This window comes from Falco naumanni, chromosome 2, assembly GCF_017639655.2.
Source record: "Falco naumanni isolate bFalNau1 chromosome 2, bFalNau1.pat, whole genome shotgun sequence".
Classification (NCBI taxonomy): domain Eukaryota; kingdom Metazoa; phylum Chordata; class Aves; order Falconiformes; family Falconidae; genus Falco; species Falco naumanni.
In genome coordinates, this window is record NC_054055.1 from 19,313,820 (window position 1) to 19,329,203 (window position 15,384).

General features: G+C 37.0%; 1 protein-coding gene across 9 annotated transcripts in view; it reads right to left on the reverse strand.

The window, feature by feature from the left end:
- IFT88 (intraflagellar transport 88) overlaps window positions 1-15,384 on the reverse strand; it is a 57,145-nt gene that overhangs the window by 17,393 nt on the left and 24,368 nt on the right. For all 9 annotated transcript variants that reach the window (XM_040583625.1, XM_040583627.1, XM_040583628.1 and 6 more), the window contains 7 exons: window positions 10,794-10,880; window positions 9,934-10,120; window positions 9,233-9,341; window positions 7,629-7,779; window positions 6,387-6,502; window positions 2,278-2,330; window positions 435-500 (listed from right to left, as the gene is read on the reverse strand). In XM_040583625.1, the coding sequence (XP_040439559.1) occupies window positions 435-500; window positions 2,278-2,330; window positions 6,387-6,502; window positions 7,629-7,779; window positions 9,233-9,341; window positions 9,934-10,120; window positions 10,794-10,880 (769 nt within the window). The remainder of the gene's footprint in view (window positions 1-434; window positions 501-2,277; window positions 2,331-6,386; window positions 6,503-7,628; window positions 7,780-9,232; window positions 9,342-9,933; window positions 10,121-10,793; window positions 10,881-15,384) is intronic.

Genomic DNA, 15,384 nt, shown 5'->3' on the forward strand with positions numbered 1-15,384 from the left:
GCCAACAACAAAATCTCACCCTCTACAACATCTGGGAAAGCCTGGATTTTGCAAAACAGTTGCTAAGATTTTCTCCTACCTAGAAACTTTGAGCAGGAGTTTTAACCAGCAGGGACTAGAAGTAAAATACATATACATTTCATCATGAGAGATTAAATAAGTAACACAGTTAGAAAACGTAGGAAGTATGATTGAGAAAACTCAACCAATCTGCTGAAGTTTATTTTAATCTCTCTCCTCCAGCATTACCCTAATATTTCTTAAATCATGGTTTAGTGTTGTCACAGAAAACATGCAGCAGTAGCATGAATAAAAATGTTAATTCATGAAAAGATTTTCATATGAAAAATACTTCCATCACGCCATTACTAACACAAATATTCAATGCAACAAAGTTTCCTTTGATAGTTGTACCACTCAATAAAACAACTTACATTCAACATTCTCTGGGAATTTTCTGTGAATTACTTTGTATTTCTCTAGAGCTTTCTGGTAGTTACCTGCAAAGAAAACAAACATCTCCTACCCACATACCCAAACATAAAAAGGAATACCTGATGAGAAACTGATACAGTTAAACATCACCTTTTTAGTTTGGGTACCTGATTTAGTATTACAAGATCAAACCTGATAAAACCAAACTTAATATTCTTTAAATACTGATAGAAAAAATTAAGAGCATCTAAACCCAGTCCAAATTACTTCGTAAATAACAAAATTAACGAAGAGGAGTTTCCCGATTTTTTTGCTTTATTGACCTGCCTCTAGGACCCCATTGTTCTATGGCACACCTACTAGACAAGCTGTATCAAGCATACCAGGGCTTATCTAAGGCTGCAGATGTACAGATTGGTCAAACAGAAATCTAACAGCTGAGCTCTGCCTGTCCTTCCTTACCACCAGAATACTAACCGGGTCTCTCTCCTTTGCCCAGATCTGGTAGTGAAGTAATTACTCTTTAAGACTTTTGCCTTCAGTTTTGGCTCAGCTTGATTATTATGGAAAGGACTGATAAAACCTGTGGATCTAAAACCTCATATCCATAAAACACCCGACAAAAAAGTTTGTTGAGATATCACTATTTTTGTTTTCCTAGTGTGAGGTATAGATCTAACTGACCTGCTATGTGTTAATATGGTAAGCTGGGAATTTTGCCAATCAATCATAAATGATCTAAAAAGCAGCCAAAACCATTGTGCTTCTTTGCTGGGAAAACAGTTAATCTGTCTAGTTTTGAGTGGTGCTGACTGTTCTTAATTCACTGACTTCCCTAGGTCTTGTTTCTTTTCTCACTGTTGTATTAAATTACTGAGCAGAGTGAGAAAATGCACTAATTTATTATAGAAGTCTGTTCTGCAAAGTTCTAAAGAAGCATAAAGGAGAGAGACAAAATGGGCCAGCAAGAAAGAAGAGTATCATTTACATCATCAAGTGTCTTGAATGCATTTTAGGTGATGAAAAAACCCAGAAATATTAATCTCTTTCTGTTTTTTTTATTAACGTATTATATTCCCAGTAAGAAAATACAGCACATTAAGACTGTCTTTTGTTTGTGTAATTAAAATAGTATTTTAAGATTGGAAAATGATACCTGCTGTTGGAAAGGAATGGGAATTAAGCAACTTTAAAACCTAATTACTCATGTTAGATCAGCTGGTAGTATAACTACATTAAAAAAAACTTCTATCAGATCATTATGCTCTACCATCTTCTTTATTTTACTTATTTAACAGCACAAGAAGTGTTTCATGCATAAGCCAGCGCAGGGACATTTCCAGGACTTAAAAGAAAAGTTACATTTTATTACACAGATACAGAAAATTCATAACAAAATAACACGTAACTAAATTTTTTAAAAAAGAAAAAAATCAAAACATCAATCAAAACAAACCAAATCATACAATCACAGAATTGTTTGGGATGGAAGGACTTTTGAAGACTAAAGTTCCAACACCCCAGCCATAGGCCCCATCCAGCCTGGCCTTGAGCACTTCCAGGGATGGGGCAGCCACAGCTTCTGTGGGCAACCTGTTCCAGCCTCACCGCCCTCATCCTAAAATTTTTTTCCCTATGTCCAATGTAAGCGTATCCTCTTTCAGTTTCAAACCACCCTTTCTTGTCCTGTCACTACAAGCCCTGGTAAAAAGTCTCTCTCCCTCTTTCTTATAAGCCCCCTTCATCCATTCTCCAGGCTTCTCTTCTCCAGGCTGAACAACCCCAACAAGTTACAAAAAGTTACAAACCTCCAGCCAATTACAAAAAAGCTACAGAACTTACCGCTTCTCCTGTAGCAACTGGCAACCATCAGCTGCCACTTCACTTGTGTTGGTCTGCATAGAAATAAAATAAAATTATGCACACTGCCAGGCAATAAATAAGCAAAATAATCTGCATAGCATTGCTAAACACCTACTATTAAACTACTCTTAAAATTTTTCACCTAGCATATCGCCTTCCCAGGAAGAATTTAGCCTGCTCAGTTCACACACAGTTTACCTCTGCATCCTGCTCCTGTCTTCAGGCCTCGATGTCACCCATTTGTAGTTCTGTTATAGTCTCTCCTGCTACTGATTCTGTGCACCAGACACAATTAGTAGACCTGACACACAAACCACCAATCTTTGTCTGAGGTACAGAACCATGCAATGAGGGAGAACAAAACACTAAGCTATATTTTGAGGAAGTCCCAGCAGTAGCATCCCACAAATGCCCAAGGGATCCCTGCCAGGAAGCACATTCCCTGCTCACAGCTTTGAACTCTGGCTTCTCTGTGTCATCACCTCAAAGCCCTAGCTGCTACCTGTCCCTTTCTTCTTAGCACGTAATGGTGATAGATATCATCAGAGAAAATATTTGAGATGTTTGAGCATGTACCACAAGTGTTGGACCTTTTTCTCATTCTTATAAAAATAATTTGAAATCTAGGAAATTTTCATGTCAACAGCATAAGGATGCCCTATAAGCCAAAGCACTTTTCACATGTGGCTTAAAATGCTACAGTAGTATATCCCAAAGGCACTGCACGTTAACGTTTTCAGAATAGTTTTGTAGTTATTCTCTTCAGTTTTTCTCTCCAGTCAGGGCACAGGTCATTTTTAACTCTAAATAATATGTTTGCCTGATAGTTGCCAAACAAGCTTATGAAACACAGCTGCTTCACCTTCTTTAGTTTCAGCTGAGTATGGCTGCCTTTATTGTTTGCAAGAGACAAGCATACACCATAATAAAGTTTATTATGCAATTCAGTATGAAAACTCTGGAGAGAATAAATTGCCATCAATCAGCATTAGCTGCACAACTCCTTTTATTAATGATAGATCTGTCCATGCTGGTAAGATGTAAAATAGTGAAAAATTGTTTCTCAATTCATCGTTTAACACGTTATCTTAGAATTCAATTTAAAATGTAATTACTGTGATTGAAACACTGAATACACTGAACAAAGTTAAACTAAAAAATACTGGTCACAGTTAAAATACAGTTATAATTTTAAAATGTAACTTATTTGCAATTACTAGCAATTTATAATGCAACGTTCATATTTATCAATTAGCATATCTAGGTTCTATTTTTAATACTAAATAAACACCGAAACATCTATGCTTTGTCACCCACTATTAATAATCTCATCCCAGACAAAAATAGAATCATAGACTCATTTAGGTTGGAAAAGACCTTTAAGATCATCAAGTCCAACCGTTAACCCAGGACTGCCAAGTTCACCACTCAACCATGTCACTAAGCACCACATCTACATGTCTATTAAATGCCTGCAGGGATGGTGATTCTACCACTTCTCTGGGCAGCCTGTTTCAATGCTTGACTACTCTTTTGGTGAAGAGATTTCTCCTAATATCCAATGTAAACCTCCCCTGGCACAACTTGAGGCTGTTTCATCTTGTCCTGTCCCTTGTTATCTGGGAGAGGAGACTAACTCCCACCTGCCTACCCCCTCCCTTCAGGCAGCTGCAGAGAGCGATAAGGTCTCCCCTCAGCCTCCTCCTCTCCAGGCTGAACACCCCCAGCTCCCCCGGCTGCTCCTCACAGGACTTGTGCCCCAGCCCCTTCCCCAGCCCCGCTGCCCTTCCCTGGACACGCTCCAGCCCCTCGACGTCCCTCCTGCAGCGAGGGGCCCGACACTGACCCCAGGGTTCGAGGTGCGGCCTCACCAGTGCCCAGTACAGGGGCGGTCACTGCCCTGGCCCTGCTGGCCACACTGTTTCTGACACCAGCCAGGACATTGCTGCTGGCCCCTTGGCCACCTGGGCACACGGGGGGCTCATGCCCAGCCGGCTGTCAGCCAGCACCCCCAGGCCCTTTCCCACCGGGCAGTTCCCAGCCCCCTGCCCCAGCCTGTAGCGCTGCCTGGGGCTGGTGTGACCCACGGGCAGGGCCCGGCACTGAGCCTGGTTGAACCTCACACCGCTGGCCTCGGCCCATCGGCCCGGCCTGCCCAGAGCCCTCTGCAGAGCCTCCTGCCCTCCCGCAGACCAACACTCCCACCCAGCCTGGTGTCATCTGCAAACTCACTGAGGGTGCACTCGATCCCCTCGTCCAGATGGCTGATAAAAGATATTAAACAGGGCTGGCCCCAGTACTGAGCCCTGGGGAACACCACTTGTGACCAGCCGCCAGCTGGATGTAACTCCATTCACCACCACTCTCTGGACTCAGCTAGCCAGCCAGTTTTTTACACAGCAAACAGTACACCCATGCAAGCCATGAACAGCCAGTTCTCTAGGAGAATGCTGTGGGAGACAGTGTCAAAGCCCCTACTAAGGTCCAGGCAGACAAATCCACAGCCTTTCCCTCATTCACTAAATAACTTCTCTGTATTACAGACAGATTACAATTGCAAATAGTAATGAAGAATTTTATATGCCAATTGTAAGTACTTTACAATCCACATACTTCTGTGTTTCACGCATGGACTGAGTGCAACACGAAGCATAAAATATTTAGATCTTTGCCAAAACAAGACTATGAAATAGTTCTTTTTAGTTTCAGCTGTTTATTTCCAAAGTTCCCAAGAAGGCCATGAACACCAACATACGTGGTTTATTTAATGTGGCCAGTATTCATACTGAAAAGAATACTGGCAAACCTGTGAACTGCGATTTCTGTTAACTGTCTCCTGCATATCTTCATCTGCTCTACATCTCTATTTCTTTACAATTATACCACAATTTGAGTGAAGTCTATATTTTCTATGTATTTTTAATTTTTAAACCTTATTTGAGGTTTAAAACCCTTGGATTTTCTCTTATATAATTAATGACTACTCCAACTCAAGCCCTTTCAAAACCGTAATTAGTATTTTTTACCAAACTTCTAACCACCTAACTCATGGTATGATCTTCCTTTGAATAACAGTGTACACATTTTTGTTCACATGCTGTCTTGTTCATGCATGTCATTCAGATTCACAGAACAAAAAGAATGTCAAATTTTAGATCATCACAAGACAATAACTAAGTTTTGCTTAGCCTGATTTTTGATAGGTTTCCCATAACACAAAAGAAAAATTCACACTTGGAGTGAATTTTAGTTGCACAAATTTTAGTTGGTCTGTTCATGAAGTATTTTGTGTTAATAAAGACAAATATTTGTTGCCACATAAAAAGACCATATGCATATCTGTCTAGAAGTCTGCTTGAACTCTGGATTACAGATTTAAATTTGGCCAAATTTTTGTTTATTAACCATTTGTTAGAATGTCAGAACCTTTCTAATCTAAAAAAAATGACCTATATACTTTAAGTGCATCATACTCTGCTAAAGGACAATTTCAGCAATTAAGTTGCTGAACTGACCTCAATATATTTCAAACATCTCTATTGGGATCAATTTGATCTTCAACTTACTTTCACTGACCATTGGTAATTCACACTGCACATTTTTCCTTGCTTCTATACCTTATTTGTAATATCCTTTTTATGGAAGTAGAAGTTATGCAAAAAGTGAAAATGCAGCAATAACTGCTAACAGATGCATTTATCTAAACTATCAAATCCTTGCTGCATGGTAAAATAATAGAACGGAAATATTTCACATAAAGCCACAGAGGAGGTGGTCTTGGTGGCTTAGGAGAACTATTCTCCACTTCACAGTTGTGTTTAATGGGAAAGGATAGAGAAAAGAGATTCTAATACCTAATACAATACCTAATACCTTGCACCCAATGGATGATCTTAACATTGAAATTGCACAGTAAAAGCAAAACCACACTGTAAATGAATAGAAAGTTGAGAAAATTAAACAATATCCTAAATATTCTTAACTCTGGTATTTGCTTATAGTATTAAACTTACCCAATTTATCACTAGATATACTTATGGATATCTAATCAAAAATATTTGAGTAGGCATAAAATAATAATCACTTACAGGATAAGTGCTGCTCTTTCAAAGTACTCAATGGCTTTTTCACAAAACTGGGTGTCAATGTAATAGGCTCCAAGCCATTCAATGACCTCAATGTTTGAAGGGAAATACCGGTATGACTGACAAAATAGGAAAGGTGAAAGAAACAATTTTAGTGATAAACAACATATTTATGTTGCTTCTGGAATATCTTACTCAAGTGTTTAAGTCTCCAGATGCCAAAACTGTGTAATATATGAATGGAAGCAGTGTGCTATATGAAGTAATCCTGAAAAAAAGAAAAAGCATGCCAAGCTTTCTAATTACGGAATGCTTTTCAGAAGTTACTTGAGATGAGCCTGTCACATTTTATTAGCCTTATTAGAAATATTATTTTAAATAGCTTGCAACAGCAAAAATGTTTACTTAGCATTTTTTAACATTTTAGGTAACTTATTTGCATGTAGACATGATCTAACTAATACATGTACAATTCTACACTCAAATCAGTCTGCTGGAAAACTCACCTAAAAGCATTCTTTTCTATCAAATACGTATGTATGCAAAATAACATTTTCAGCTTTTTAGAAATTCCCACTGAAATAGGCAGCAAAATTATCATCAAGCATAACTCCACTAGTATTCAGATTGTAACACAGCCTTTGGTCATCCTTGCTTTACAGAGAAAAAAAAACAACTCTCCGATTGCAGCAAAGCAACTTCCTGTCTTATTCCCGTTTCTAAAACAGAGGAATCTCTATAAACTACAGATAGTGCTATGGCTGGTTTGAAATAAGAGAGGATGCCTATCTTTAGGCAACTGTATATACACAGTGTGTAGCTACACCCTTAAAACACATATATAAACTTACATAAACACATTACATATGTACCTCCATATCCATTATACAGATTTAGTTTCCAATCAAGGCAGTCATGTTACACAACTTTAAAATTACATTTATTCTACACATGTTTTGTCTTCATTATATTTTAAATTAAAATTGTTAGGGGTCAATGTAAACAACAACCATACAAGAAATGAAAGTCTGAGGTCGAATACTACATGAAAATACAGGTTATTTGTTTCCTTAGGATCTGACTACAAAAATTAGATTTTGTCAACTCTCTCCCAATTTTTTTTTCTTTTCTAGATGACATTTTAAAGAGTTTAAATGAATCAATTGCTAATTTGATATAGGAATCTATGGCAAAATTTCTTTAACTATGACAAAGTGCATTGGAAAAGCAATAAAGGACAAATACCTCATAGTAATAATGAAAAGCTTGGGATTTATCACCTTCATTATCATATAATTTCCCTAGCTTTGAAAGTACATGTGGATCAGTTGGTACTATACTGATCAACTGCAGGAGCCACTCCATGGCTTGATTGGGGTCTTCCATGATCTCATATCTGAGTTTTCTTCAGTCAAGGACTGATGCCAATGATATTTTGATTTAGTTAGAATTCCTACTACTTCACATAATGTAATCCATACGCTGGACAGATACACCAGCCACTGTAGTGTGGAGAAACATTGGCCTTTCCCCCCCCCTTATTTTCATAATTTATCCATATCAGAAAGTATTTTTGTTACACTGAGGAAGAGAAATATTCAGAGGCTACGGCTGCTCTTTCACCTTAAAAACACTTGAGCTCAACAGAACTTTGGGCTTGTTCCTCCTCCCTCTGTGTCACTAATTTTGACTTCTTCATTTATAAGAATGAAATTTAAGAACCAGGCAATTTATTTGTAGCCTTAACAACTTGCGTAGGTTTTTTTGTAATACATCATTTGTCATAAAGTGAGTGATTAGGTAAAACTGCTATCCCAAGAACTGACTTGTGTGCAGTGAGATTTTTTGCTGTATGTCTAAGTAGCACAGCACAGCCACTGTATGATTCTGATCCAGAGAACAGCAGCAGCCTTAGCTGTAATAAGGGCTGCAGTGTGCTCTCGCCCAGCTAGTCACCCCTGAGTAGCACAACAGCTCAGACCTCTGCAGCAACACGAGTTGCAGCTACTGCCCAAAGTGTTTTTTCAGTTTCTGCTGCACCCTACCCTTCATGGAAAAAGGTTGTGACTATTGGCGGAAAGCAGTTTTATGCAGCACTGGAGCAGATAAATCCTCCCCCAGACAGGAACTGTAGGGCCATTTATGCTGTTGTAAAGGGGCTATACAAGGAACAGAGATCACAGCCCTTTTGTAGTTTTGGAGGTTACTTATTTTACTGACTAAAATATATTTTTGTTACCTTCATTAATCTTGAAAGTGTAGTACAGCAACTGGAATCTGCGACGCCTTGGAGAGAATCTTTTTATGGTTTGCACATCCTCAGTAGCACTGTTGAAGAAATTCACAGTGTAGAATATCACTGGGGATGTGCAAAGCCAAAACCTCCCCTCCTCAGCTTTTCAATCTATTGAGCTTTTTGAGTGCTGGGAGACAATTATTTTCTTACACATACACTAACTAATCTGAAAACAGGTTTCCGAAAAGAACTTCATCAACTATTATCTTTTTTTTTCCTTAAAAGATTTTACTCCTTTGTGCTTGTGTCTGCCCCATCATTTTCATAATAAAATCAGCAGCATTTTAAATATTACATGATAATTTAATATTGAGTTTAAATGTATTCCCTACAGTGTGAACAGTTTTATTGTATTTATTCACTGGAAATGTCCAAGAAGGTTTTAAGTTCTGTTCTCACTTTCAAACATCAGAGCATGAATCTATGCATGATCATCCTAAAAATTTACTGTAGTGTCCATTATTAAGTCATCATGTCATGATTGAAACACGTATTTCAGATTAAATGAGTTTACTAAAACCAACATTCCTTATCATAATCCATAAAAAGATACATGTTTGCTATCTGGTGAAGGACTTGGGCACTATTTCGAAGGACTGCATGGAGTTTCAGAAAACAATCCAAAGCTTCATCTATTCTGTTTAACTTCTTGTATGTTAAACCTAAAAATTAAAGGTTACAGTATTAATACAATGAGAAAAAGATGTCTTCGGCATATTAACTGACAGAATAACCAAGAAAAATGAAATAGGAACACAGTACTCCGAGGCAGTGCTACTGCCTTGACACTGATGGACTCTATTTGAGAGCACCATGCTTATAATTCTTGCCAGCTAGTATGACTTACTGAATTGATAAATGCAAGGAACATGAACCTAACCAAAGACCAAGAACATATGTAATCTCACTTTTTGAAAGAGATGAATTAAGGAAAAGGAGGGCTTTTGGAGGGGAATTAATCTGATGGTTTAATAATGCTAGAACTGGTATATTTTTAGTAGGTAGTAGAAATTTTTAGCTTCAAAGTGACTTAATCATCCGCAATGACCGCAGATGATGTTGTTAACACTGGTATTCTTTTGCAGAACAGATAAGAAATACAGCTTAATACTTGCCATAAAATAAACTACTGAATAAAGTAATAATAATTAGTGTTATATACTTACAGACAAGAAAACTCTGAAAGCCAGATTCTCAGAAACACTACTGTTAGCTTTAGACAAAAGCTAAATCACAAAAGCACCTTTGGCTTACCGAGATTGTAAAGTGCTTCAGTGCATGAGGAATCATTCCTGAGAGCTTCCTTATAAAACTCAGCTGCTTTTTCATAGTCTCCATTTGCAAAAACAGTATTTCCTTTGTTAGTTAGAGCTGCTGGATTGTACCTATCAGAATTTACAGCTAAATCTGCGTAGTTAGTTGCTTGTGCCAATTCATGCTCCTACATGAATGAAACAAACATTGTATTAGTCATTTGTCAGTCAATTTTCTTGCAGCTGTGGTTTCTTACAGTTAATATAGTGGAATTTCAGAAGACTGAGAATAAAAAAAAAGACCACAAACCCACAACATTCTTCAGTCCTAAAATATTCCTTATGTATTTGCATAAGGCAGACCATCTCTTTCAAGTTTCAGAGAATTTAACACTTGAGAAGTGTTCTGCCACTCTGTCCCACTCTGTCTAGAAGCTTTCTTTGTTGCAAGAAAGTAGTATTTATTTCTTTAAAAAAACCACAAAAATAAATTCCCATACCCTACAAACTTCATACACAAACACACCAGCCTAAGCTACATACTTCACATGTTGCTGAAGTTGAGCCAGGGTCTTCAGGACCCAAGTTTTAAATGCAGCTGCTAGACTTCTGCACAAATCACACTGCAGGCACACTTCTGTGGCCTAGGGCTCCATCTGGCTCTTCCTCCCAGCAACAGGATACAAAGGACATGCTCCAAACTTCAACTATAGCCAAGAACGGGTGTTCCAGAGTAACTCCTTGAACATGCAGTTTCCTTGTGTTTACAGAGGTTATTTAGACACAAAAATTGCTACAAAGATACAGAAGTTGCTACATACACTGCAGTTCTCATCTAGTTTTGTTGATGCAAACACTTACCAAATAATACAGGAATGAGAGGTTTGTTGCAGCTGCACTCTTCACTCTGCTATCCTTTTTTTCAAACATTTTTAAAGTCTCCAGTGCCTAGAAGTTAATATGGCAACAATTTACTTCCCACTGAAGCAAACTTACACCAAAATTCTTTCAGAAAACATTGATAAACTTCACAGTAACAAACAGCTAAAATTATCAACTCATATACTCACATACAAGATAATTTAGGGCTTGTAACACACTTGTAAGCATGTACACACAGAAGTGTATCTGTATGATACGTAATATTAGTCTTGATCACAACATTTCAGTAGTATTGGCTATTTATTACTTCTTCAAAATTTAGATTAGCTATGGCTACCTTGAAGTACACAGATACCTGACAATTGTATACATATAAACCAGACATATATTATTTGCTTTACATTACTCAACTAACTGAAATTCCCATACCTGTTTTTCCAGTTCTTTAACTGAACACAAAAAGACCAACATTAAAATTCTTCTTAAAAAGCTAAAAAAGCACATGCTATATAAAAAATAATATGCAACACAGTGTAGGATTTCAACTTGCAGTTGTTTTGTGTAATAAGATGGTGACACCTGTCTAAGTTTTGGTAAGTACTCAAACTCGAAGACTGAGGCCAGAAGACTTAAAAAAAAAAAAATAATCAACAAAACCAAACTTAAAACTTCTACATGAAAACTAAATTCCATAAACTTCAAAATAAAGACATTTATGCACAAGTAGTAAACAAATTTATAGCTAATAAACTATCAAAGAAACTTTGTAATAAAAGGCAGTGCTTTTTTCATTGACTATGTGATAACATTTGTAACTGCAGACTAAATAATTAGGAAAATCTGGCTTCTTTACACTAAATGTTTATACTAACTACACAAACTGTTAAGACTATCACAGTGAGCCCAGTTCGATCATCTATTACAAAACAGATGTGGCAACTTGATTTTAGCCATCAACAATAGTAATACAAAAGCTTCCTTCTTCCTTTACATGTCAAAGTGAATTAATGATACTGTGTGGAATGCCAAAACAAGCATAAAGGATCCAAGTTTTAATTGACTTTTAAAATTTAATTTAATTGACTATTTTAATTTAAATACATACTGTTTTTACAGTTACTTTACACAAAGACCATGACTGTACTAGTGGCGTGTAAAATGACAACATATATACAGCTAGATGTAGTTCATTAATTCAGACAACTACATTCCACCCAAGAAATATGTACTACTAAAGATCATAATGTTCTCCTAATAATAGAAAGTTCTCTAAAGAAATACACCAATTTCACTCAAGAATAAGTGTTTCAAAAGTTAGGCTCTAGCTTTTGTGGTCTCTGAAATGTAAGACTTTGACTATGATAATTTTAAACTTTTATATACATTTGTGACTTTCTCCAAAAAAGGAATGGTCCCAAGTATTTACAGGTGCAACATTACTATACTTGAGGTACTCTACTCTTCTAAGACTTGCTTCTTCACAGAATTCATTTTTAGTGAGCTTAGAGCTATATAGTTCATAAGTCACTTTCTGAAAAGCCATTCCCATTGTAGCCGATTTGTTTACCTTTGCTTTTACTGCTAAATGGAACCTTTAATGATAATGATTAGACTAGAAGTAATATCTTTTTCATGTATAATGAAAAGTTCACATGACTCTGAACTCTTGTTCACCTTTACTAGTAAATTATGTCACAAGTCTCTTGAACCATTTCAGCATTTATGAGCCTTAGGATGAAAATCCATAGGAATACTCCTTTCACCCTTACAAAGTAGAAACGCTCTCATTGTATCATCAGCTAAATTTATATATTTCTAAAGATCTTCTAACGTTTTAATCCCAACAATAACAATTACTTTGATTTAACAATCAAAACACAGATTGTCCGAATTTTTCTTTGTGACATGTTTCCAATGTACTTAATTATTTGCTTATAGAAATTAAACTTCTAAGCAGCTTGCCTGACTCAAGCAGTGTCTGCCAGAGATTTTAAGGAGCTGTATGACTAAGCTGAAGAATTTTGGTTTTGAATTAATTTTCAAAGTTTTTCTTTAAAATTAAGAAAACATTCAAAATATCTAATACACACAACCTCTTACTAATAAAATGCAGTCTAGAGGTATAGAGTAATTTCCACCCTGAAGCTTGGTGGTTGTTTTTTTTTTTTTGCTAGGATTGTTTTTAAATGATTTGTTCATTATAATAAGCACATAGTGAAGCCCATTACAACAGAAATCTATTTTATTTTTTTTAAACACAGTAAAACTTTCAGCCTTGAAACTATTTCAAGAAGTTTCCATTCTTGTTCTTCAGCCAAAGGTGTGTTGAGCAGGTGGTGAATTAGTAAGTATATGAACAATAGACAGTATGAACACAAGTAGTTGCGGCAGTTTTATTAGGGGCTGGGGGGAAGACTGCAATCACCATTCTGAGTCCCACTCTACTATTTAGTAGTTCCAGCGCAGGTTAAAGGTCTTCTATCACATGATCAAAATAAAAAGAGCATCCTCTCCACTTACTCCTAACTTCCAACACCCTTCTCTCACCGTCCATTGGAGTACTCCACAGAAAACTCACCAACAATCTCTGCATCTCATTTTACCTCTGACAATTGCCTTTTTTTAAACCTATACTGGACACTAACTGGAAACTGCAAAAAATTACCATCAAAATAGCGAATTCTTGAGATCATATAACTGCATACCTACCTGTAACACTATCACCCTTCAAAAGCTATCATCAATAAAGCTACAAGATTTTCCAAACTCTCAAACTGCTTCCTGATGTCCAAAAAGCTATCAGTCAGACATGCAGTATAATAAAGGATAACTCTCTTGCGCTGTCTACAGGGAAGGAGAAGAGGACAGGACAGACAAGGGGAGCAAGAGCAGGAAATCAGAAGAGCTTAAATATGAGAAGAAAATAATGACAATGGTGAAGGGACTGGAGCATCTCCCTTATAAGTAAAGGCCGAGAGAGCTGGGCCTGTTTAGCATGGAGAAGACAAGACTGCGAGGGGAATTTTACTAATGCAAACAAGTATCTTACAGGCAGGTCAAGACGATGGGACCAAGCTCTTTTCAGTGGTGCCCAAAGACAAGTTAAGGGGCAATGGCACAAACTGCAACACAAGAGGTTCCACCTGAATATGAGGAAGAACTTTACTTTGAGGGTGATGGAGCACTGGAACAGGCTGCTCATAGAGCTTGTGTAGTCTCCTTCTCTTGAGCTACTCAAAACTCACTTGGACACAATCCTGTGGAACCTGGTCTAAGTGAACCGGCTTTAGCAGGGGGGTCAGACTAGAGGATTTCCAGAGGTCCCTTCCAACCCCAACCATTCTGTGAAAAGTAGGCTAAAGTTAAGCACATGGTCCTATGTGCATCCCTCCAAGCTACATGAAGGTAAAGGACCTTAGAAGATAACAGAGGTACTCAGCTTCAGTTATAATTTTGCTGTATATGATCTCTCATACTTCTTGCCACTCGTGCAAATCCAGGGGCTGCTAGATTCCTTCTTATTATTCAGTATTTCTACCACTGAATATACTGAACAGTGCATGTCAGAAGGAAATCGAGCAAATAATCCTGACAGATATACGAGCTTCTTTTTGTTCAGGTGGAGCTGTTTTCCAACTGCTCACATTACAAACCAAGCCTTTCTTCACAGGCAAATAAAAGATCACATGACAATTTTGACAAAAAACTGGTATTATAAGTTGTCCAACAACCTATAAAAGTGTGATTAAGAGCAAAAAAATGCATTTGTGTTAAAATAAAACCTAAGAAAGGTGCGCATTCACTTAAATAATACCAAAAACTTAAATGTGGTAAGTTGTGGTATTAATTTATACACCTGCATGGGCAATTTATATGTGCAGAAAAGGAAAGCTACAGTTAACAGCCTGCTGTACTTATTAGCAAGAGACTGATGATGATTTTTAACATGACGGCAGTTCAGCATAAAATTCATTGGCAGAAATTTGTTTAACTAGTGACTGGACAGCCAGCTGCAGAAAGAGGCTTTATCCACATAAACATGAATAAATAATTTCAGCATAACCAAAAGTGACTTCACATGTATATTAAAAAATATAAACAATGAAAAGAGAACATGTAATAAAACACATGATAAAATCTGTAAAATCACAAATATTTTGGTAGACCTATCTTCTAAATTCCTACCAAGTAATGAATTTTGAGCAATGAGCTATATTTACTTGGAAGTACCAACACTGTATCTGTTCTATGACCTTTTTTGCTAATACACACTGTGTCTTTAACTGCTATTATATCTTTTCAGTAATGGTGATTCATCCTAGCCCTCTGTGCCCTCCAAGGGAGCAATCTTTTGTAAGAGATGCAGAACTGTCCAAACTCCTGAGCAGATGCTTAATTTAAGTCCAAGGTCAGATTATAGTACTTTAGGGAATGCTGTAGGACATAGGGAACAGTGAGAATAACATAACATTAACAATAATAACACATATGATTTGAATCTGCATACATTTTGGTACTATAGTCAACCTAACCAAGAGAAAGATTCAGCTCATACTAATGAAAACACCTC